The sequence below is a fragment of the Arachis hypogaea genome, chromosome 7, assembly GCF_003086295.3.
Source record: "Arachis hypogaea cultivar Tifrunner chromosome 7, arahy.Tifrunner.gnm2.J5K5, whole genome shotgun sequence".
NCBI lineage: Eukaryota > Viridiplantae > Streptophyta > Magnoliopsida > Fabales > Fabaceae > Arachis > Arachis hypogaea.
In genome coordinates, this window is record NC_092042.1 from 77,540,050 (window position 1) to 77,562,775 (window position 22,726).

Genomic DNA, 22,726 nt, shown 5'->3' on the forward strand with positions numbered 1-22,726 from the left:
AATCTTATTAAAGACCAACGGGTTACCTTTAGTTCCAACGTGTAATATGATGGTCATGGAGAGATTGTGATCTTTGTTAAATTTTTTGTTGGTTCCTGCAACTAAAGATTTATGGTTGAATTGATTGAGTTTCATGGTATGCTACAAACTAGTTCTGCAATTTAATAAATGGAATTGCATTATTTTCTTTTTTACCATGGTTCTATTGTTGTTTTATGTTGATTTAGATTGAAGTATTCATGGTCACTTATGTTGGCATTAGGTTTCCTTTAAAAGAGAAGTTGTTGTAAGTTTTTCTTAATCAACAAAGCAAAATGGTTTTTGTTTTATGAATTTTAGTTCTGCTAGATTTACTAATGTGAGCGTTAATGGCCTTTTTTTTGCAGCTTGTGTGGCCTCTATTTATATAATATTATTTCCAGCAGATTTTGTTCGAAACATACTTTTTTATTGAGAAGGGGGCTAGAGGCCCCAAAACAAAAACTAACTAGGCATTCACAACTCTAGCAAACACCATTTGTCTCCTATCAGCTTCAATCGTTGGCACCAGAAAGGGGTGGTGGAGGCGAGACGAATCAGTGGAGACCCGCTGGAAGATTATGGGCATGCTTGGCTAGAACGTCGGCACTGAAATTGGCTTCCCTCAAGACGTGGTTTACTCAGAAGTCACCTGGATTTGCTTGGAGATCTCTAAATGCACGGATGAGGGAGGTGCAGTCATGGAGGTCCGCAGAAGCATGCTACAACAGATTCACTGCACAGGTAAATTCTGTCTCTACTTGTACCATTTCCATTCCCATACCAATTGCAATTTTAAGACCTGTGTAAATTGCCCATAGTTTTGCATTAGTGATGGTTATCTTTCTAATATTCATCATGAATCCTACCATAATTAGGTCATTTGAATATCTGAGAATGCTGCCACATGAGCTAGAATTTGAATCTCTACCATAAATAATTATTTAAATAATTATATTAAATAATTAAATCATATTTAATTTATTAATAATTACAATAAATAATTATATATGTAAAGTATAATTATATTATATATATAATTAACACATGTCTAAATATTATTGGTTATTATGCAAAGAGAGCAAGTATCTCTAAGCAGGGTCTCAACAACTTTAAAAGACGTGAAAAAATTTTCTTTTCTTTCACTCTAATGCTAAAGTCTCTCCTTTTTCTGACACATAGTAAATGAGGTTTCAATTTTGCTTACAGTTGGAATTGCTCTAAGTCATTAAGTCATAAAATAAAAAATAAAAAGGACAGTTCGTGCATAAACATCCCACAATTAACATTGTACTAGTTTTGTCTCCCGTGCCAAGCACGGGCATTAAGATTATAATTGTAAATAAATATTATTCAATAAAAAAACGAATTAAATTATTTAAAAAAAATGGTTGTGGCCAGCAAAGTTTATGATTGGGAACATCAAATAATCATCAATGATGATTTAATGGTGGTGGATTGGTGTGAGATTTCATAAAATGACTCAACGTTCTCGACGGATTACATGCTATCCAAAATTAAATAAAATTGCTAGCCCATTAGAGTTTTCCTTTAAAAATAATTGTTTGTATAGATATGTATTATATAAAGAATAATATTTAATATGTAATTACGTAAGAGAAAAATGTTCTTTATTTATTCTTTAAGAGTTAGAAGAACTGCGTACCGAAAAGATTACAGAAGGAGCACATGAGAGGTCAACTGATCAAGGGAGAATGTTAGGTAGCATCCCGGTAAAAACTTCTCTATAGACCACATTAATAGTATGATTTGAAACTTTGCCGTTAGAATCAACGGATAAAATCTTCAGTCCAGAATGCATGCTGACCCGAGAAAGTGCAACATAAAGCTGACCATGAGTAAAAACAGGCCTCGGAAGATAGACACCAACGGTTGACAGCGTTTGACCTTGGGACTTGTTTATGGTCATCGCAAAGCAAAGAGCAACCGGAAATTGGCGTCGAGTAAACCTGATTGGTAATGTATCGTTATTGGGTGACATGTTCATCCTGGGAATAAATACAACATCACCAGTATTACGACCTGCTAAGATGACGCACTCAATGATATGGTCACCAAGATGTTTAACCTGCATGCGCGTACCATTGCATAGTCCATTGGATTGGTCAATATTGCAAAGAAGCATCACAGGAACACCGATTTTAAGAACTAACCGGTGTTGGGGAATTCCTGAACAATTTAGCACATTCAATGATTCGGTGCTCATTGTATATAATTCAGATTCCAGGTGACCATCTTCACTAATTAGTGTATCAGAGCTCAAGTATACCCTCTCGTTGCCAGGGATCAAAGACATCACATGATTGTTTACTTCATTAACGACATCAAGTGTTGGTGCTAATATACTCCTACCCTTAAAATAATCCACGCTAGAAGAATAGATTAAGATGTCAGGATAAACGAACAACACCAAATCATGCAGACAGGGAGACTCAACATTAAGCAGCAAGTTATCGGGTATTCTGATCACTGATTCGCCATCGGCATTGTCTCCGATTAACCCGTCACCAACTTGAAGCAACCATGTAGCAAATTCCTTCAATTGTACACCATGGATATCTCGTGATCCACGGGACAGTCTCATGTTTTTAGTTAACTGCAACACTTGGCAAGATTTCCACAAGTTCGAAGCATTAATACACGAGTGAACGATCTCTTCCCGAGAACCACGAGGAATCACAGGCAATATCTGACGGAAATCACCTCCTAGAACAACAATTTTCCCACCAAATGGGGCATGAGGAATATATCCACGATCAAATCGAAGAACATCCTTAAGGCATTTGTCTAGCGCTTCGAAGCAAAATTTATTTAACATAGGTGCCTCGTCCCATATAACTAATTTTGCAGATGAAATAAGATGCGCGAGGGGTGTGGCTTGCCTTATATTACAAATAGAGTCCTGGTTAACACTGAGCGGAACCTTAAAGCGTGAATGAGTAGTTCGCCCATTAGGCAACAATAGAGCTGCAATGCCACTGGATGCAACATTGAGGACAATATCACCCTTAGACCTTATCGAAGCAGACAGCGCATTCCATAGAAAGGTCTTACCAGTTCCACCATAACCACAGACAAAGAAAAAACCACCAGCGTCACGACGAACTGCATTTGCTATTGTGTCGAACGCAATGCGGTGGTCTCGATTCAACCGGGAAATCAAATCCACGGCGACACTTGCCAATTCTGTCCTATCAAAATTTAGCTCATCAGAAAAGATTGTGTTGGAAGGTTCAGGTAAACCAGCATAATCAGGAAACGGCATGTCAGGAAAGTCTTTCAAGCTCCGACCATTCGGCTGCAAGAGTTTTTCAATTTCGGCAAGCGTGATGGACTTAATCTCATGAAAGGAACACTAGAAACCTAAAAGCAAAAAAATGCAACGTAGTTACATAAGAAACAAACTGGACACGATGACGAAGGGAAAATAAAATAAATGCATAACAAACTGCAAAAGGTGGAGAAGACCGGACGTTTTTGAATGGAGTGGTATGAATTTAATGCGAAACAGTAACCAGATAGTAAAAGCAATCCGGAAACTTTACCTAAGTGATGTCTTCCAGAAGGAAGCAAGTTGTCCACGCAATGTTGCCAACATTTCTCCCACACCATGTCAGGACGCACAATGTTGTTCGACATCAAAAGCATTGCAAACAACCTCCTGATATAATTCGGTGATGCCCATGAGCTGGCTTCATTAATTGCATCAATAAATTCCCTATCATCCTGCAATAACCCTAGGGCATAACAGGCCTCTTTGAATGTATCGTACACAACCCCACCAACGGAACGCACATCAGCAAATGTCTGGCACCCTTTTTGATAATTCAATAACATACGAAGGTAGTACTCCTCTCCATGCGAGTGAGGAATATGTGTGAGACGACCTATGACATTCCCTTGCTTCTGTGGCCTCCACATATACCCTTGCTTGTCCCAGACAAAAAATGACGGCATCTCCGCGTAAGTCAGTGTACGGGCCAGTTCAAAATTCTTGTTAGCCTTAAACCAACCAATAAACATACTATCCTTTGAGACCGCAGCGTCGATAACATTCTCAATAAGCTGGTGATCTTCGTACAAAACATTCTGTTCATTTGGAAGATGGAATGGAAGGCGGATGACGTTAGGCTTTTTGTACTGAATCTCAAACCCGAATAGCCGCCAGAATGCCTCACACGCTGATATATACCGACAATCATAGTAGTTTTGGATTTCATCTACAGTGACATTAGAACCAACTGAATCATGCAATCGGAAGAACGAAGCTGTGACACGATCATTACCTTTGTGGACATAGTTGAACAAATACTTCATAGCAGACGTCTGGCAAGTATACTCAACATTTATGTGGCAGCCATACTTAAGGAGCAATGTTGCATTGTATGGGACAACAAACCTATTGTCGAGATTAACATTCCTCTTGCTTGTTGAACGACCATTATCCGATCGTTTATACCTGGGAAAACCTGTACTGTCTATGGATGTTTTCTCACAGAAAGGTACTGGATAAAACTTGGAACACCTCCCATTAACCATACACGGGCTACTCATGTTCAAAACCCCACATGGTCCGTGAATCATGAATTTTTAGACTAAGCTGTATAGCTTAGGTTGCGTGTGTTCGTCGGGTATCTCAGCCGATATATGATGGTCGATATCCTCAGATGATCGAGGCTTCTCGGCTGGTTGAGCAAACAATAAAATATGACAATGGGGAAGACCACACTTTTGGAATTCAACTGTGTACACAACTGCAACAAACAAAATGGGAAAAAGCAAAAAAATATGTTAGGGGGCAAGTCGACGTTGATGGGAAAATAACAAATGTGTTAGCGCGACATTGTAAAAAGTGAATGGAAAAACTCACTTCCTTTAGGCTTTCCGAATATGGACCCATCCTTTAAGTCTTTCATCAAGACATCTAACTTGATTTTGAAAACCCTTGATATGATATCTGGCCTGTCACTTGGGTTTAATGAATAGGCCGCAACGCAATCTTTAATCTCGGTCCACTCTGGGTTACATGTGATAGTAATGAAATAGCTAGGGTATCCGGCATACCTGCAAATAGCAAATGCATCTTTGCAATTGTTGTACATGTATCGGGGACCACCGACAAATGAAGACAGAAAGATAACTCATTTTCCAATTCTTGCAGCCTGTGTTTCACCCTGTATGAGACACTCGTGTAGGCCTTGCAGTTGATGGGAACAAAACTTGCTCTGGTGGAACCTGTGATATTGTAATCTTTCCGCTTCTACCATAGTGTAACTATCAACCAAGAATTGTTGGAACAAACGTCTTGACTTGAGAAGCACTTGCGACTCATGTGATCTCATTTGGATTCGAAAAGACAAGAACTCCCTCATGCTAATTGTTTCTCGCATATGTAACTGTTGCTTAGATCTTTCATCGGATATTAAGATATCACTCCGAAAACCATTTTCTCCGTACGGAAAAAGCAAGGGGTACTGTAGTGCAAGATACTGCGGATGATTAACATCAATCCGTTTCAGAAGGTTCGAATGTGTCTGAATAACAACGTCCCTCGAAAGGTTGTCGAAATCAAAGTCACCTACAATAAGAGCAGCAACTTCAGACGCTGATGGCAGATTATATCTTCTACCATCAGTATTTCTCTTCTTGATAAGACGAAGCTGTAGCAGAGTCGTTGAATCTTCAGTGAACCTTTGCCTAGCATATCGGAAGCACTTAGAAGAGAGTTGTGGGAATCAAGCATGCTGGTTAGATCCGCTACAATGCTAATGATCTATAGCTTGGTGTTGATTAGACATGCTACATTAACCCAAAAATAAAATTAAACAACATAAATCCAGGTCATGCAAGAATCATATAATACAGACATTAAAATATCAAGATACCATAACAACCACATACTTACCCAATTGCATTAATCCGGTTCTGGACTTCATTTTCTGTATCATAAAAGTAGAGCTGAGCAAACTTGGGCTTGGTAGACTGCTGTGACAACAAACTTCCAATTGAATGGTAATTTTGGCCACTTATAACAAACATGCGAGGGGCGGAACCCTTGTTTAGTGTGTACTGAATCTTGCCAGCCATAGATGTGAACGAAAACATACTATTAAAGGCCCTGATATGTTTCTGGTAATGCAAAGCTCGTTGATCATCACCATTCAACAACACCCACAATAATGGTGGCGGAACCGGCAACAAAGGGAGAGTAACCTTTCCACTCATACAACAAATAGCAAATAATATTGTGTTATTGGCTCCACCTTTCGCAAGGCGCTCGTTCATCCACATTTTTGCCCCACAAAAAACACAACTTTGGGTGGGTTGCCCGATTGACCAAACATCTAGGGAACATTCAAAATATATAAAAAAATCAAGTGTCACATGAGTGTAATAATAGGTCAAAATATATATAAACTCACAATCATGTTCATTGAGAATGACACCTGGTTCAATAGAAGATGCATTGAAAGCTTCTGGTTGGTCATCGCTAGCCTGAGTCAAATGCAAAGGTGAAGACGGACAGAAATGCGAATAGCCAACCAGACTGCATGTTTGATAAGAAGAAGTTATCAAATATCAAAAATAAGTAGCAAAAATTTAGAGGATTGTGATTAAAGAGGAGGAAATTTAGGGAAAACACCCATGCCCAATGGTGCCTACAGGTGAGCCTCGGCAAAAAGGTGCCATGGCAAGGAGGAAAAACACCGCACCAACTTATACGGGGATATTGGTTAAGTCTTTAATTGCAGCATAATCCCCGGTTCCAGAGTTTCAAGTAAAATGGCACTTTCAGGCATTACTCACGTGGTAGGTGTTACATAACGATGTTGTTTGTCACGGAATGTTTTGACGTTGCATGGTGAGGAACCTGCAAGGAAAAAAGAGGTGTTATCCATGGAGGGAGGATGCAATACCGTGGTCTGGTGCAGATGCAAAGAAAGTAACTAAGTGTAAAAAACAAAACAGAGCAGCACTGGTGATCCCAAAAATAAAGAATAATAAAAAAAAGTCGTTGCTGTCAGTGTTTTAACCGTGAGATATAATACCGTTATAATAGAAAAAAGTAAAAAATACTTATTTTAATAATAATAAAAAATATATAAGACAGTAATGCCATTTTTAATATTATACGTCAAATATTTGTTAAGCAGGTACTGATTTAGTTCTCAGGATTGACTATGCTTGCCTAATCCTTGTTTTATGTGCGATTCCAAAAGAAACGATGAATTCTAAAAATAATAATTTTAAATCAGCAATAATGTTTCCAAAGTTAAGAGAAGGTCAAACGAAAAAAAACTAAATCTGAAAAAGTTAACAATATTTAGCGTGTCATACAATGATTAATCATGATAATGACCATAATATAATATATAAATTATATAAAATTGAATATATCATACATGGCATGTTCTCTATCCTTTATAATGACCGTATGCTTCTTTATAATATACTATTCTATCTATATAATGACCATAATATAATATATATCTATAAATCTATAAATTATATAAAATTGAATATATCATACATGTCATGTTCTCCATTCTTTATAATGAGTGTATGCTTCTTTATAATATACTATTCTATATTCTATATTCTATATCCATATTTATAATATACTATTTTATATATATATATATATATATATATATATATATATATATATATATATGTAGTCATGAATATAAAAATATAATCTTAAAAATAAGAAAAAATATTAATGATTTAAGGTGAACTAAATTTATAAAATAAAACATTCCAAATAACAGAGAAGATAAACGATTTTAAATGAGAGAAAAAATTAATGATTTAATATAGTTGGATAGATAAGCGTTTTTAATTCATTGGCTAATAGACGACTGAGCATATTACGTAATTTAAAATTAGCCATTTAAAATCAACACATTATTTTTAGACGACTTAATCTATTTCGATTAAAATTAAAATTATAAAATTAGAAATAGTAATTAAAATAGATAAATAGATAAATACAAATATTTTTAAGAAATCGCTCCCTCATTTTTTAACAAATTTAAATAGATGAGAAGACTAAATACGGACCATCATTACCGTACTCATTAGGAAATAATATATTGGAAAAGACACCCAACGTATATTGAAAAGTCAGAGCTCACCTTGGCCTGTAGCAACAGCGACGAGATTTTTTGGGAGCAGGCCGATGTCCTGTTGGAGGGGCTCAGAAACCCCTGTGTTGGGGTTAACTGCAACAACAGGAAAGCTTAGATCAAAGTTAACAAATAATGCATAATCATACCAGCAGAGCAGCAAGGTTAAGAGCACGCAGGATTGTCAGCAGAAAATGATATGTCTCCTATCAAGCGAAAGTATGGATAACGGCGAAAAATAAAAACTGTAGCAAAAAATTGTCGTGAAGCAAGCGGAGAAGTATGCATGGCAGAACGACAAAAAAACCATTCTCGGGGCCGGATGGGCTAAGCGACACGTTGATCCGGCGCCTGTTGTGACCAAGCAATTTCATCCGTCGTTGTCGTGCGAGCCTGGCTTCGGGTTCCATGGAATCCAGGCAGGCAAACCGCCTGCCGAGGGCGAGGTTTGTCGGATAAATTTGTTTCAGCTAATCAAACTATTTGTAGACATGTTCAAAATAGGCTCCCGGCAGGCATGACAGGAAAGTCCACACGCAATGACAGAAGTCTACATAGATTTGGGGATATGGAGGAAGAACAGGATAGGTATATCATGAATAATGTCAAAGTTCGACTATGAAAGGCACATGTGTTCAATCGCTTGAATAGTCATTGACCATTAAGGAAAATAGATCACATCACAAAGGTATATATTTATTTAGGTAATGTTTATGAAGAAGATTGTCATAATAAAATAATAAGAAGAAAGGTAATTTTCACTTTATTGTACCCAATTATTGCCGAGAAGTATTCAACAGCATTATTCATTGGCAGTCCATAAAATTAGTCAAACATAGATTGTTTTATCTATTCTGACTATTCAAGGAGTGTTAAATGAATAGGATGCTGAAGTTAATTTTTTATAAAAAAAAAAGAGGAAAATATTTTTAAGACTCCTACTAACAAAAACTGTATAAAAAGAACCATGAAGTTAAAGAAAATTTGGCAAGGACCATAGAGCAGGCAAAATAAAAGGTCTGGACTATGGAGAGATGAGAGGTTAGAGCGCACTGAGATGGAGGTCGAAATTAAAGGATGCGCCGGCCCACCATAGCAATGTTGGCCCCAGCCACATGCAAAGCGTTGCCGGCGATAAATTGCGGTGGTCACGCTGGGAGGATCCTGCACCATTGCACTCACCCGTCCCAACCTGATTCCGCACTCATTACGGAACCATTTTTATTTTTTTGCAACCTCTATTTCCATTTCCCGGATACACGCTCATTTGATCAAAATTTATCATTTATAATCATACCTTATGTTCCCTACTTTGTGGTTTTTTTAAAAAAGTTTAGAATACTAAGGAATCCAAATAAAATTTGACTTAGATTCCAATTGTAAAATATGAAGTTAAATAAAGAAAGAGAAAACCAAGTTAGCTGTGAGGGGAAAATGCTTATTACAGAGTCATAGTTACACTTAATTGTAACATAAAATAAGAGTAGTGGAACATGAAATAAATTAGAGAAGTTTTTTAGACCCTGTTTTGATATAGGCAAGAAAATAAAAGAAAAGAAAACAACATGCAAAATTTGAGAATTAATAAATAAAGATAAAAAGGTATATTCATGAATTTAATATTTAAAATTGAGAGCTAAATTTTTATTAAGAAGCAAAGAGAAGATTTTATAATTTTAATCGCCTAATAATAAAACAATAAAGATCTCGTAATTATTTTTGTTTTAGTGTATTTTATCAATATAATAAAAACTTATAATTCTATAGATTATTAATCTAATACATATATAATGTTTAAATGTAAATCTTTATTATAACAATGTATTTAATCAATTCAGAATAAATATAAATCAATAATTATTAATTATTCATCATAATAGATTTAGGGGTAATATTATAAGTACACAAACATATTGTAGAAGATAAAAGAAGTCGAGCAATGTGGTTTAGATTAATATCCAAAACGGGCATTGGAACTCATTCTTCAGGCTCAAAAGCAATAGCGTGAATTCTGCATTGTTCGGGGAGAATACGAACTCTTGATTCATGCAGAGTTCTTTGGTGCATTTGGGTTAATATAATTTTTTCTTGTTTTTTAGTGCTTAATTACAATTTGGATGCTACACCATAAATAAGAGTTGTTTATGTTGGCATAAATAGAAGCTCAAACATCTTGTTCTAGTTAACCCATGGAAGGATGAAGACTGCGAACAATCCTCCCACGTGGAGACATACAATGTGCATAAACACTAATAGGAGTGAACAGAAAGAGTTGGTGAGGGAAAAAGACATAATGCATAACATGTTAAACACACCAATAAGATTTTGATTACCAAGCAAAGTAGTGACATGAAACATGAATGGCATTACAAATCCTAATGGAAGCATAAAAACAACAACCGATAAACCAAAGGAAGCGACAAAGCGCGGCAGAAATCATGGGACAAGGCGAGAAACCCTGCCGAGAGCTGCCATTATATATAACACCATGATCGACCAAAGTAAATCACAATGATGACAATGTCACAATGGATCAACATGTCAACGTCTAAGTCACATTGCTAGTGTGAGGGTGGAAAAAAAATTGGAATGCATCAGTTACAACGTAAATTAAGTTGTTATCATGTTGATATAACGAAAGAGTCAGAGCAGTTTATTAAACTCTAAGCAGCTGGGATTTTGCTAAGCAGCTGGGGTTTTGCTGTTTTTATTTTAGACTCTCTGGTATGGAAGGATGAGGGCCTCATATGTCCCCTGCATCAGGGTTGGTGACATTCCCTAGGACGCAGCTCTCAAAGGCAGGGAGGAGACTCTTGGAGGCAGAGGGTGTGGCACGGGATGAGAAGTCGCCGCCGGATCTAATGCAAACCCGCTTAACAGGAGTATGTGTAACCACGTGGGCAGCCCCGTGACCAGAAACTGCATCAGAATTGGGACTCGGAGTGGTGGTGGATCCACGGACGCCGAGTATGCTCTCAGACCCAACCAAGTCACTGCTTCGAACAACCGCAGCCGTGGTCAATTTCTGCAGTGCATCCTGGAACATATGATATTGTGATTGTAAAGTGTTAAGGAATACAAAAAGCAACAACATTTGAATAAGCAATGGTAATTGAAAGTCCTCTGTGGAGCACTCAACGACACACACCAATTTAATGTTCTTTTCTAAAGCAAGTGAGGAGATAATGTCTGGGTCAGAACATATCCTTGAAACGGTAATCACGCATGGCTGAAATTTATTTAAGCTATCATGCCTAACAGTAAGCTTGAACAGAAGTGTCCTCCCAATCAGTGTATTAAGCTCATCTGGGAAATGGTCTCTTCCATATCCCTGGTTGTTGAACAGTAAAAGCCAGTAAGTTGGCAACTTAAAATATCACAAAATATCATAGCAAGAGCAAACGAAGTAAGAATAAATAACCCTAGCAAGCAGTCTGGTGCGGATCTCAGCGGCAGTTAGACCTAAGAACTTTGACGCACAATTCTCAAATAGAACAAAAGTTGCGGTATCTGACTCATCACCAACACGAACCTGAATGCAGAACCTTTATCCGCATATACAGAGCAACAACAAAAAAAGAGGGGGCATGTTAATGCACCAGCAAATAGTCAGTCCATATTCAACAACAAACACGTAAGTGCAACCGGGCTGTTAGATGGAACAAACCCCAAATTTAAGAAACGCATCCAACCGACAAGAAAAAGAAAGGCTAATGTATGTGAGTTTAATGAATTAACACAAGAATAAACCAACCCCACATAAGGGGATACAAACCTGGGGGCAAAAACTGTAGAGTAAACATCGCACTTTGCACAATAAAATTGGTCAGTAAGTGCCTCCAGTCCTTGTGTGCATTGCCTGCAAGCCTTGTACCACCATGCATGATCCCTGTCAATGTCGATTACCGTTCCACATGTGACGAAGGTTGATTTCTGGGAGCAGAAAATAGTCACAATGAAATGAGCTGTGTATCACACTAAAAAAAGGAGTCATGCATTTAATTGTTTCATGATGGTAACCAGAATGAATGTATTTAAGTTGGTGTCGCAAAAAAGCCATCGAGTTCAAAGCACCCAATGAACACACCTCAAGAGTTTCCTTTATTTGATGTATGGTAGCATAAGGGGTAAGGCTGAGAAAATCTTCAGATGGAGAATGCCTCACAACCCGGCCAATAACTTCAACGCTGGTGCTGTGCTTGCTACCAAGTCAAATCAGCCTAGCATCAATCAAATTAACAACATTACCATGTCACAAACAATACAGGAACAGTAAAAGTTGATTGGAAAACAAAAAAGGTGGGGAACAAATAAATAAAGGCTTTGTTAAAGAAACGAACTTTTGACAGAATTTCTTAACCACTTCAAGATTAGCATTAACCGTGAGCCTTGTGGTGTAGTTTGTGTTGGTTATAGTCATAACACCTGAAAATAAAATGAAATCTGATTAGATAAATAGATGGTTTGATATAAAGAGGTTCATATATAGTGGGGCACTGTTAAATATACCATTGTAGAACTTCATCTTGGCAAATTGGAGCACAATTATAAATTCAGTGGCCTTGTTCGCATCAAGAAGAGTTATCAATTCAGAGGCATAATTTTCCCACAAGGTGCATGAAAGCTTCTCACTGCCACTTTTGGGTGCACACGCATTTTTTTATCGGGTTTTACATAGCACAATGATGATCATTAGATAACACAATTTGAGGAAAGTTTCAAATGCAACGTGGGCAAGGTATATAAGTGTCTATGCATAATGAGATGAAAATACTTACCTCAGATCATCAAGCTCGATTTTCATGTAATGTGACTTCCGATTCCTATATTCAAAAGGAATCAACTCACTCTTTGCGGACAATAGACCAACAAAATCTGCTCCAGGAGTAAGCAGACAGTTAGCAAGGGCAAAAAGATGTTATGCTAGGTAAATGACGTAGATGTGAGTGGCACAATGACAACATCAAAGTGCATACCAATAAGATATAAGTCATCCTTAACGGATGATAAGATTTCCTTGGTTGCCACGAAATCAAATGACTCAATTGGAATATCCATGTCATCAGCACCAGACACCAATGTGTCCCTCTTAAATATGATCCGCATGCTAAGCTTGGTGGGTCTGTATTTCTGTGTGTTTGAGTCCATTGCGAAGTTGCCCACAACAAACACCTTTCCCTCCTCAAGGATAGGTTCAAAAAGCCGGTAATGGACAGACCGGATGAAACAATGGATCTGAGTTCCCTGACAACGGTGCAATTAAAAAATAATGAGATCAATGATATCAGGGAGATGAGAAACTTCTGAAAGGAATACCATACATAACTCAACAAAAGGCAGGAACCTTGGGGCACGAAATTGTGATCAATACTTTTCACAACTCAAATAATCCCCGGTGATGAATCCAAAAACTTGGTGTTCAATACCATGGCATAAACACAACTTCGCACAATTAACCAGCAAGTGTACTGGGTCGTCCAAGTAATAAACCTTACGCGAGTAAGGGTCGATCCCACAGAGATTGTTGGTATGAAGCAAGCTATGGTCACCTTGTAAATCTTAGTCAGGCAAACTCAAATGGATATGAATGATGAATAAAACATAAAGATAAAGATAGAGATACTTATGTAATTCATTGGTGGGAATTTCAGATAAGCGTATGAAGATGCTTGGTCCCTTCCGTCTCTCTGCTTTCCTACTGTCTTCATCCAATCCTTCTTACTCCTTTCCATGGCAAGCTGTATGCAAAGGTTTCACCGTTGTCAGTGGCTACCTCCCATCCTCTCAGTGGAAATGTTCAACGCACCCTGTCACGGCACGGCTATCCAGCTGTCGGTTCTTGATCATGTCGGAATAGAATCCAGTGATTCTTTTGCGTCTGTCACTAACGCCCCACAATCGCGAGTTTGAAGCTCGTCACAGTCATTCAATCATTGAATCCTACTCAGAATACCACAGACAAGGTTTAGACCTTCCGGATTCTCTTGAATGCCGCCATTAGTTCTAGCTTATACCACGAAGATTCCGGTTAAAGAACCCAAGAGATATCCACCCAATCTAAGGTAGAACGGAGGTGGTTGTCAGGCACACGTTCATAGGTGAGAATGATGATGAGTGTCATGGATCATCACATTCATCAAGTTGAAGAACAAGTGATATCTTAGAACAAGAACAAGTGGAATTGAATAGAAGAACAATAGTAATTGGATTAATACTCGAGGTACAGCAGAGCTCCACACCTTAATCTATGGTGTGTAGAAACTCCACCGTTGAAAATACATAAGAATAAGGTCTAGGCATGGCCGTGAGGCCAGCCTCCAAACATGATCAAAAGATCTAAAGTGATCAAAAGATGATCAAAGGATCCAAAGATGAAAATACAATAGTAAAAGGTCCTACTTATAGAGAACTAGTAGCCTAGGGTTTACAAAGATGAGTAAATGACATAAAAATCCACTTCCGGGCCCACTTGGTGTGTGCTTGCGCTGAGCATTGAAGCATTTTCGTGTAGAGACTTCTCTTGGAGTTAAACGCCAGCTTTTGTGCCAGTTTGGGCGTTTAACTCCCACTTTGGTGCCAGTTCCGATGTTTAACGCTGGGAATTCTGAAGGTGACTTTGAACGCCGGTTTGGGCCATCAAATATTGGGCAAAGTATGGACTATCATATATTGCTGGAAAGCCCAGGATGTCTACTTCCCAACGCCATTGAGAGCGCGCCAATTGGGTTTCTTTAGCTCCAGAAAATCCACTTCGAGTGCAGGGTGGTCAGAATCCAACAACATCTGCAGTCCTTTTTAGTCTCTGAATCAGATTTTTGCTCAGGTCCCTCAATTTCAGCCAGAAAATACCTGAAATCACAGAAAAAAACACAAACTCATAGTAAAGTCCAGAAAAGTGAATTTTAACTAAAAACTAATAAAAATATACTAAAAACTAACTAGATCATACTGAAAACATACTAAAAACAATGCCAAAAAGCGTACAAATTATCCGCTCATCACAACACCAAACTTAAATTGTTGCTTGTCCTCAAGCAACTGAAAATCAAATAAGATAAAAAGAAGAGAATATGCAATGAATTCCAAAAACATCTATGAAGATCAGTATTAATTAGATGAGCGGGACTTTTAGCTTTTTGCCTCTGAACAGTTTTGGCATCTCACTCTATCCTTTGAAATTCAGAATGATTGGCTTCTTTAGGAACTCAGAATCCAGATAGTGTCATTGATTCTCCTAGTTAAGTATGATGATTCTTGAACACAGCTACTTATTGAGTCTTGGCCGTGGCCCAAAGCACTCTGCCTTCCAGTATTACCACCAGATACATACATGCCACAGACACATAATTGGGTGAACCTTTTCAGATTGTGACTCAGCTTTGCTAGAGTCCCCAATTAGAGGTGTCCAGGGTTCTTAAGCACACTCTTTTTGCCTTGGATCACAACTTTATTTCTTTCTTTTTCTTTCTTTTTCTCTTTCTTTTTCTCTTTCTTTTTCTTTCTTTTTTTTTTTTTTGAATTCACTGCTTTTTCTTGCTTCAAGAATCATTTTTATGATTTTTCAGATCCTCAGTAACATGTCTCCTTTTTCATCATTCTTTCAAGAGCCATCATTCATGAACCACAAATTCAAAAGACATATGCACTATTTAAGCATACATTCAGAAAACAAAAGTATTGCCACCACATCAAAATAATTAAACTGTTATAAAATTCAAAATTCATGCAATTCTTCTCTTTTTCAATTAAGAACATTTTTCATTCAAGAGAGGTGATGGATTCATAGGACATTCATAACTTTAAGGCATAGATACTAAGACACTAATGATCATAAGACACAAACATAGATAAACATAAGCATAATTTTTGAAAAACAGAAAAAATAAAGAACAAGAAAATTAAAGAACGGGTCCACCTTAGTGATGGCGGCTTGTTCTTCCTCTTGAAGATCCTATGGAGTGCTTGAGCTCCTCAATGTCTCTTCCTTGTCTTTGTTGCTCCTCTCTCATGATTCTTTGATCTTCTCTAATTTCATGGAGGAGGATGAAATGTTCTTGGTGCTCCACCCTTAGTTGTCCCATGTTAGAACTCAATTCTCCTAGGGAGGTGTTTAGTTGCTCCCAATAATTTTGTGGAGGAAAGTGCATCCCTTGAGGCATCTCAGGGATTTGATGATGAGAGGGGTCTCTTGTTTGCTCCATCCTCTTCTTAGTGATGGGCTTGTCCTCATCAATGGGGATGTCTCCCTCTATGTCAACTCCAACTGAATAACAGAGGTGACAAATGAGATGAGGAAAGGCTAACCTTGCCAAGGTAGAGGACTTGTCCGCCACCTTATAAAGTTCTTGGGATATAACCTCATGAACTTCTATTTCTTCTCCAATCATGATGCTATGAATCATGATGGCCCGGTCTATAGTAACTTCGGACCGGTTGCTAGTGGGAATGATTAAGCGTTGGATAAACTCCAACCATCCCCTAGCCACGGGTTTGAGGTCATGCCTTCTCAATTGAACCGGCTTTCCTCTTGAATCTCTCTTCCATTGGGCGCCCTCTTCACAAATGATTGTGAGGACTTGGTCCAACCTTTGATCAAAGTTGACCCTTCTAGTGTAAGGATGTTCATCTCCTTGCATCATGGGCAAGTTGAATGCCAACCTTACATTTTCCGGACTAAAATCCAAGTATTTCCCCCGAACCATAGTAAGCCAATTCTTTGGATCCGGGTTCACACTTTGATCATGGTTCTTGGTGATCCATGCATTGGCATAGAACTCTTGAACCATTAAGATTCTGACTTGTTGAATGGGGTTGGTAAGAACTTCCCAACCTCTTCTTCGGATCTCATGTCGGATCTCCGGATATTCACTCTTTTTGAGTTTAAAAGGGACCTCGGGGATCACCTTCTTCAAGGCCACAACTTCATAGAAGTGGTCTTGATGCACCCTTGAGATGAATCTCTCCATCTCCCATGACTCGGAGGTGGAAGCTTTTGCCTTCCCTTTCCTCTTTCTAGAGGTTTCTCCGGCCTTGGATGCCATAAATGGTTATAGAAAAACAAAAATCAGTGCTTTTACCACACCAAACTTAAAAGGTTTGCTCGTCCTCGAGCAAAAGAAGAAAGAAGAGAGTAGAAGAAGAAGAAATGAAGGAGATGGAGATGGCTTTGTGGTTCGGCCAAAGGGGGAGAAGTAGTGTTTAGGTTGTGTGAAAATGAAGGAGTGAAGATGGGTTTATATAGGAGTGGGGAGAGGGGTAGGGTTCGGTCATGTATGGGTGGGTTTGGGTGGGAAAGTGGTTTGAATTTGAATGGTGAGGTAGGTGGGGTTTTATGAAGGATGGATGTGAGTGGTGAAGAGAAAGATGGGATTTGATAGGTGAAGGGTTTTTGGGGAAGAGGTGTTGAGGTGATTGGTGAGTGGGTGAAGAAGAGAGAGAGTGGTGGGGTAGGTGGGGATCCTGTGGGGTCCACAGATCCTGAGGTGTCAAGGAAAAGTCATCCCTGCACCAAGTGGCGAGCAAAATTGCTCTTCATGCCAATTCTGGCGTTAAATGCCGGGCTGGTGCCCATTTCTGGCATTTAACGCCAACTTCTTGCCCTTTACTGGCGTTTAACACCAGTCTGGTGCCCCTTTCTGGCGTTAAACACCCATAATGGTGCCAGACTGGGCGTTAAACGCCCATCTGCTAGCCTTACTGGCGTTTAAACGCCAGCAGGTTCTTCCTCCAGGGTGTGCTATTTTTCTTTCTGTTTTTCATTCTGTTTTTGCTTTTTCATTTGATTTTGTGACTTCTCATGATCATCAACCTACAGAAAACATAAAATAACAAAGGAAAATAGATAAAATATAACATTGGGTTGCCTCCCAACAAGCGCTTCTTTAATGTCAGTAGCTTGACAGAGGGCTCTCATGGAGCCTCACAGATGCTCAGAGCAATGTTGGAACCTCCCAACGCCAAACTTAGAGTTTGAATGTGGGGGTTCAACACCAAACTTAGAATTTGGTTATGGCCTCCCAACACCAAACTTAGAGTTTGACTGTGGGGGCTCTGTTTGGCTCGGTTTTGAGAGAAGCTCTTCATGCTTCCTCTCCATGGTGACAGAGGGATATCCTTGAGCCTTAAACACAAAGGATTCTTCATTCACTTGAATGATCAATTCTCCTCTATCAACATCAATCACAGCCTTTGCTGTGGCTAGGAAGGGTCTGCCAATGATGATGGATTCATCCATGCACTTCCCAGTCTCTAGGACTATAAAATCAGCAGGGATGTAATGGTTTTCAACTTTTACCAGAACATCCTCTACAAGTCCATGAGCTTGTTTTCTTGAATTGTCTGCCATCTCTAGTGAGATTTTTGCAGCTTGCACCTCAAAGATCCCCAGCTTCTCCATTACAGAGAGAGGCATGAGGTTTACACTTGACCCTAGGTCACACAAGGCCTTCTTAAAGGTCATGGTGCCTATGGTACAAGGTATTGAAAACTTTCCAGGATCCTGTCTCTTTTGAGGTAATTTCTACCTAGACAAGTCATCCAGTTCTTTGGTGAGCAAAGGGGGTTCATCCTCCCAAGTCTCATTTCCAAATAACTTGTCATTTAGCTTCATGATTGCTCCAAGGTATTTTGCAACTTGCTCTTCAGTGACATACTCATCCTCTTCAGAGGAAGAATACTCATCAGAGCTCATGAATGGCAGAAGTAAGTTCAATGGAATCTCTATGGTTTCATTTTGAGCCTCAGATTCCTATGGTTCCTCATTGGGGAACTCATTGGAGGCCAGTGGACGTCCATTGAGGTCTTCCTCAGTGGCGTTCACTGCCTCTTCCTCCTCTCCAAATTTGGCCATGTTGATGGCTTTGCACTCTCCTTTTGGATTTTCTTCTGTATTGCTTGGAAGAGTACTAGGAGGGAGTTCAGTAATTTTCTTGCTCAGCTGACCCACTTGTGCCTCCAAATTTCTAATGGAGGACCTTGTTTCAGTCATGAAACTTTGAGTGGTTTTGATTAGATCAGAGACCATGGTTGCTAAGTCAGAGTTACTCTGCTTAGAATTCTCTGTCTGTTGCTGAGAAGATGATGGAAAAGGCTTGCCATTGCTAAACCTGTTTCTTCCACCATTATTATTGTTGAAACCTTGTTGAGGTCTCTGTTGATCCTTCCATGAAAGATTTGGATGATTTCTCCATGAAGGATTATAGGTGTTTCCATAGGGTTCTCCCATGTAATTCACCTCTTCCATTGAAGGGTTCTCAGGATCATAAGCTTCTTCTTCAGATGAAGCTTCCTTAGTACTGCCTGGTGCATTTTGCATTCCAGACAGACTTTGAGAAATCAAATTGACTTGCTGAGTCAATATTTTGTTCTAAGCCAGTATGGCATTCAGAGTATCAATCTCAAGAACTCCTTTCTTCTGATTAGCCCCATCGTTTACAGGATTCCTTTCAGAAGTGTACATGAATTGGTTATTTGCAACCATTTCAATTAGTTCTTGAGCTTCTGTAGGCGTCTTCTTCAGATGAAGAGATCCTCCAGCAAAGCTATCCAAAGACATCTTGGATAGTTCAGAGAGACCATCATAGAAAATACCTATGATACTCCATTCAGAAAGCATGTCAGAGGGACACTTTCTGATTAATTGTTTGTATCTTTCCCAAGCTTTATAGAGGGATTCTCCTTCCTTTTGTCTGAAGGTTTGGACTTCCACTCTAAGCTTACTCAATTTTTGAGGTGGAAAGAACTTTGCCAAGAAGGCATTGACTAGCTTTTCCCAAGAGTTCAGGCTTTCTTTAGGTTGTGAGTCCAACCATGTCCTAGCTCTGTCTCTTACAGCAAAAGGGAATAGCATAAGTCTGTAGACCTCAGGGTCAACCCCATTAGTCTTGACAGTGTCACAGATTTGCAAGAATTCAGCTAAAAACTGATGAGGATCTTCCAATGGAAGTCCATGGAACTTGCAATTCTGTTGCATTAGAGAAACTAATTGAGGCTTAAGCTCAAAGTTGTTTGCTCCAATGGCAGGGATAGAGATGCTTCTCCCATAGAAGTCGGGAGTAGGTGCAGTAAAGTCACCCAGCACCTTCCTTGCATTGTTGGCATTGTTGTTGTTTTCGGCTGCCATGTTTTCTTCTTCTTTGAAGATTTCTGTTAGGTCCTCTACAGAGAATTGTGCCTTAGCTTCTCTTAGCTTTCGCTTCAAGGTTCTTTCAGGTTCAGGGTCAGCCTCAACAAGAATGCTTTTGTCTTTGTTCCTGCTCATATGAAAGAGAAGAGAACAAGAAAATATGGAATCCTCTATGTCACAGTATAGAGATTCCTTGAGGTGTCAGAGGAAAAGAAAATTAGAAGGCAGAAGTAGAAAATTTGAACTTATCAAAGAAGATGGAGTTCGAATTGTGCATTAAGGAATAGTGTTAGTCCATAAATAGAAGGATGTGAAAAGAGGGGAAGAAATTTTCGAAAATATTAAAAAGATTTTAAAAACATTTTGAAAAACTTTAATTGATTTTCGAAAACCATGATTGAGAAAGAAGTAAAGTGATTTTTGAAAAAGATTTTGAAATAAGAAATTAAAAAGATATGATTGAAAACCATTTTGAAAAAGATGTGATTAGGAAAATATGATTGGTTTTAAAAAGATGTGATTGAGAAGATATGATTTGAAAAACATTTTAAAAAAAAGATTTGATTTTAAAAATTAATAACTTGGCTAACAAGAAAAGATATGATTCAAACATTAAACCTTTCTCAACAGAAAAGGCAACATACTTGAAATGTTGAATCAAATCATTAATTGATAGCAAGTATTTTTTGAAAAAAGAAAGAAATTGATTTTGAAAAAGATTTGATTGAAAAGATTTGATTTGAAAAAGATTTGATTTTGAAAAATTTTGAAAACTTGAAAAAAAAATTTAAACTGAAAACAGAATCTTCCCTCTTGTGCCATCCTAGCGTTAAATGCCCAGAATGGTGCACATTCTGGCGTTTAACGCCCAAAACTCTACCCTTTTGGGCGTTAAACGCCCAGCCAGGCACCCTGGCTGGCGTTTAAACGCCAGTCTGTCTTCTTCACTGGGCATTTTGAACGCCCAGCTTTTTCTGTGTAGTTCCTTTGCTGTATGTTCTGAATCTTCAATCCTCTGTATTATTGACTTGAAAAGACACAAATTAAAAATATTTTTGGATTTTTAATAATGAGGAATAATCAAAATGCAACTAAAATCAAATAACAATGCATGCAAGACACCAAACTTAGCAGTTTGTATACTACTGACACTGACAAAATGAGAATGCATATGAGACACACAAAACACTCAAGTCAAGAGAATTTAAAGATCAGAGCAATGAAATCATCAAGAAAATCTTGAAGATCACTTAAGACACATGAATGGATGCAAGAAGAACAGAAACATGCAATTGACACCAAACTTAAAATGAGACTCTAGACTCAAACAAGAAATTTTTGGATTTTATGATTTTGTAATTTTTTTTGTGCTTTTTCAAAAATTAAGTGGAAAAGAAAATAAAGGTATCAAAATTCTTAATGAGAATTCCAGGAATCATGCAATGTTAGTCTAAGACTTCGGTCCAGGAATTAGACATGGCTTCATAGCCAGCCAAGCTTTCAAAGAAAGCTCTGGTCCAAGACACTAGACATGGCCAATGGCCAGCCAAGCCTTAGCAGATTACTGCTCCAACAGCAAGATTGATAGAAATCAACAAGCTCTTGTGATGATAAGATGAAACCTCGGTCCAATAAAATTAGACATGGCTTCACAGCCAGCCAGATTTCAACAGATCATCTTGAAACTCTAGAATTCATTCTTAAGAACTCTGAAGAAAAATACCTAATCTAAGCAACAAGATGAACCGTCAGTTGTCCAAACTCAACAATCCCCGGCAACGGCGCCAAAAACTTGGTGCACGAAATTGTGATCAATACTTTTCACAACTCAAATAATCCCCGGTGATGAATCCAAAAACTTGGTGTTCAATACCATGGCATAAACACAACTTCGCACAACTAACCAGCAAGTGTACTGGGTCGTCCAAGTAATAAACCTTACGCGAGTGAGGGTCGATCCCACAGAGATTGTTGGTATGAAGCAAGCTATGGTCACCTTGTAAATCTTAGTCAGGCAAACTCAAATGGATATGAATGATGAATAAAACATAAAGATAAAGATAGAGATACTTATGTAATTCATTGGTGGGAATTTCAGATAAGCGTATGAAGATGCTTGGTCCCTTCCGTCTCTCTGCTTTCCTACTGTCTTCATCCAATCCTTCTTACTCCTTTCCATGGCAAGCTGTATGCAAGGGTTTCACTGTTGTCAGTGGCTACCTCCCATCCTCTCAGTGAAAATGTTCAACGCACCCTGTCACGGCACGGCTATCCAGCTGTCAGTTCTCGATCATGTCGGAATAGAATCCAGTGATTCTTTTACGTCTGTCACTAACGCCCCACAATCGCGAGTTTGAAGCTCGTCACAGTCATTCAATCATTGAATCCTACTCAGAATACCACAGACAAGGTTTAGACCTTCCAGATTCTCTTG

At 38.5% G+C, this 22,726-nt stretch overlaps 3 protein-coding genes across 3 annotated transcripts; all 3 read right to left on the reverse strand.

Annotated features, from left to right (window-relative positions):
- Positions 1-1,723: 1,723 nt before the first annotated feature.
- Positions 1,724-3,304, reverse strand: LOC112701642 (uncharacterized). The gene has a single exon (XM_025752380.1). It carries the CDS (start codon positions 3,302-3,304, stop codon positions 1,724-1,726), a length of 1,581 nt encoding a protein of 526 aa, XP_025608165.1.
- Positions 3,305-3,318: 14 nt separating this feature from the next.
- On the reverse strand, positions 3,319-4,578 carry LOC140174415 (uncharacterized). Its single transcript, XM_072198867.1, has 2 exons — positions 3,508-4,578; positions 3,319-3,402 (listed from the first exon to the last, which is right to left on the reverse strand). The coding sequence occupies exons 1-2, from the start codon at positions 4,576-4,578 to the stop codon at positions 3,319-3,321; spliced, it is 1,155 nt and encodes a 384-aa protein (XP_072054968.1).
- Positions 4,579-4,629: 51 nt separating this feature from the next.
- Positions 4,630-5,141, reverse strand: LOC140174416 (uncharacterized). Its single transcript, XM_072198868.1, has 2 exons — positions 4,910-5,141; positions 4,630-4,793 (listed from the first exon to the last, which is right to left on the reverse strand). Exons 1-2 carry the CDS (start codon positions 5,139-5,141, stop codon positions 4,630-4,632), a joined length of 396 nt encoding a protein of 131 aa, XP_072054969.1.
- Positions 5,142-22,726: the final 17,585 nt, after the last annotated feature.

Bases quoted from the DNA above. Each gene is read 5' to 3' on its own strand.
- LOC112701642 (XM_025752380.1), bottom strand. From the start codon at position 3,304: ATGCCGTTTCCTGATTATGCTGGTTTACCTGAACCTTCCAACACAATC.
- LOC140174415 (XM_072198867.1), bottom strand. From the start codon at position 4,578: ATGGTTAATGGGAGGTGTTCCAAGTTTTATCCAGTACCTTTCTGTGAG. The intron at 3,403-3,507 runs GTCTTCTCCACC...TTTTGCTTTTAG, and splicing joins ACTCCATTCAAAAACGTCCG to GTTTCTAGTGTTCCTTTCAT.
- LOC140174416 (XM_072198868.1), bottom strand. From the start codon at position 5,141: ATGTACAACAATTGCAAAGATGCATTTGCTATTTGCAGGTATGCCGGA. The intron at 4,794-4,909 runs GTGAGTTTTTCC...TGTTTGTTGCAG, and splicing joins ATTCGGAAAGCCTAAAGGAA to TTGTGTACACAGTTGAATTC.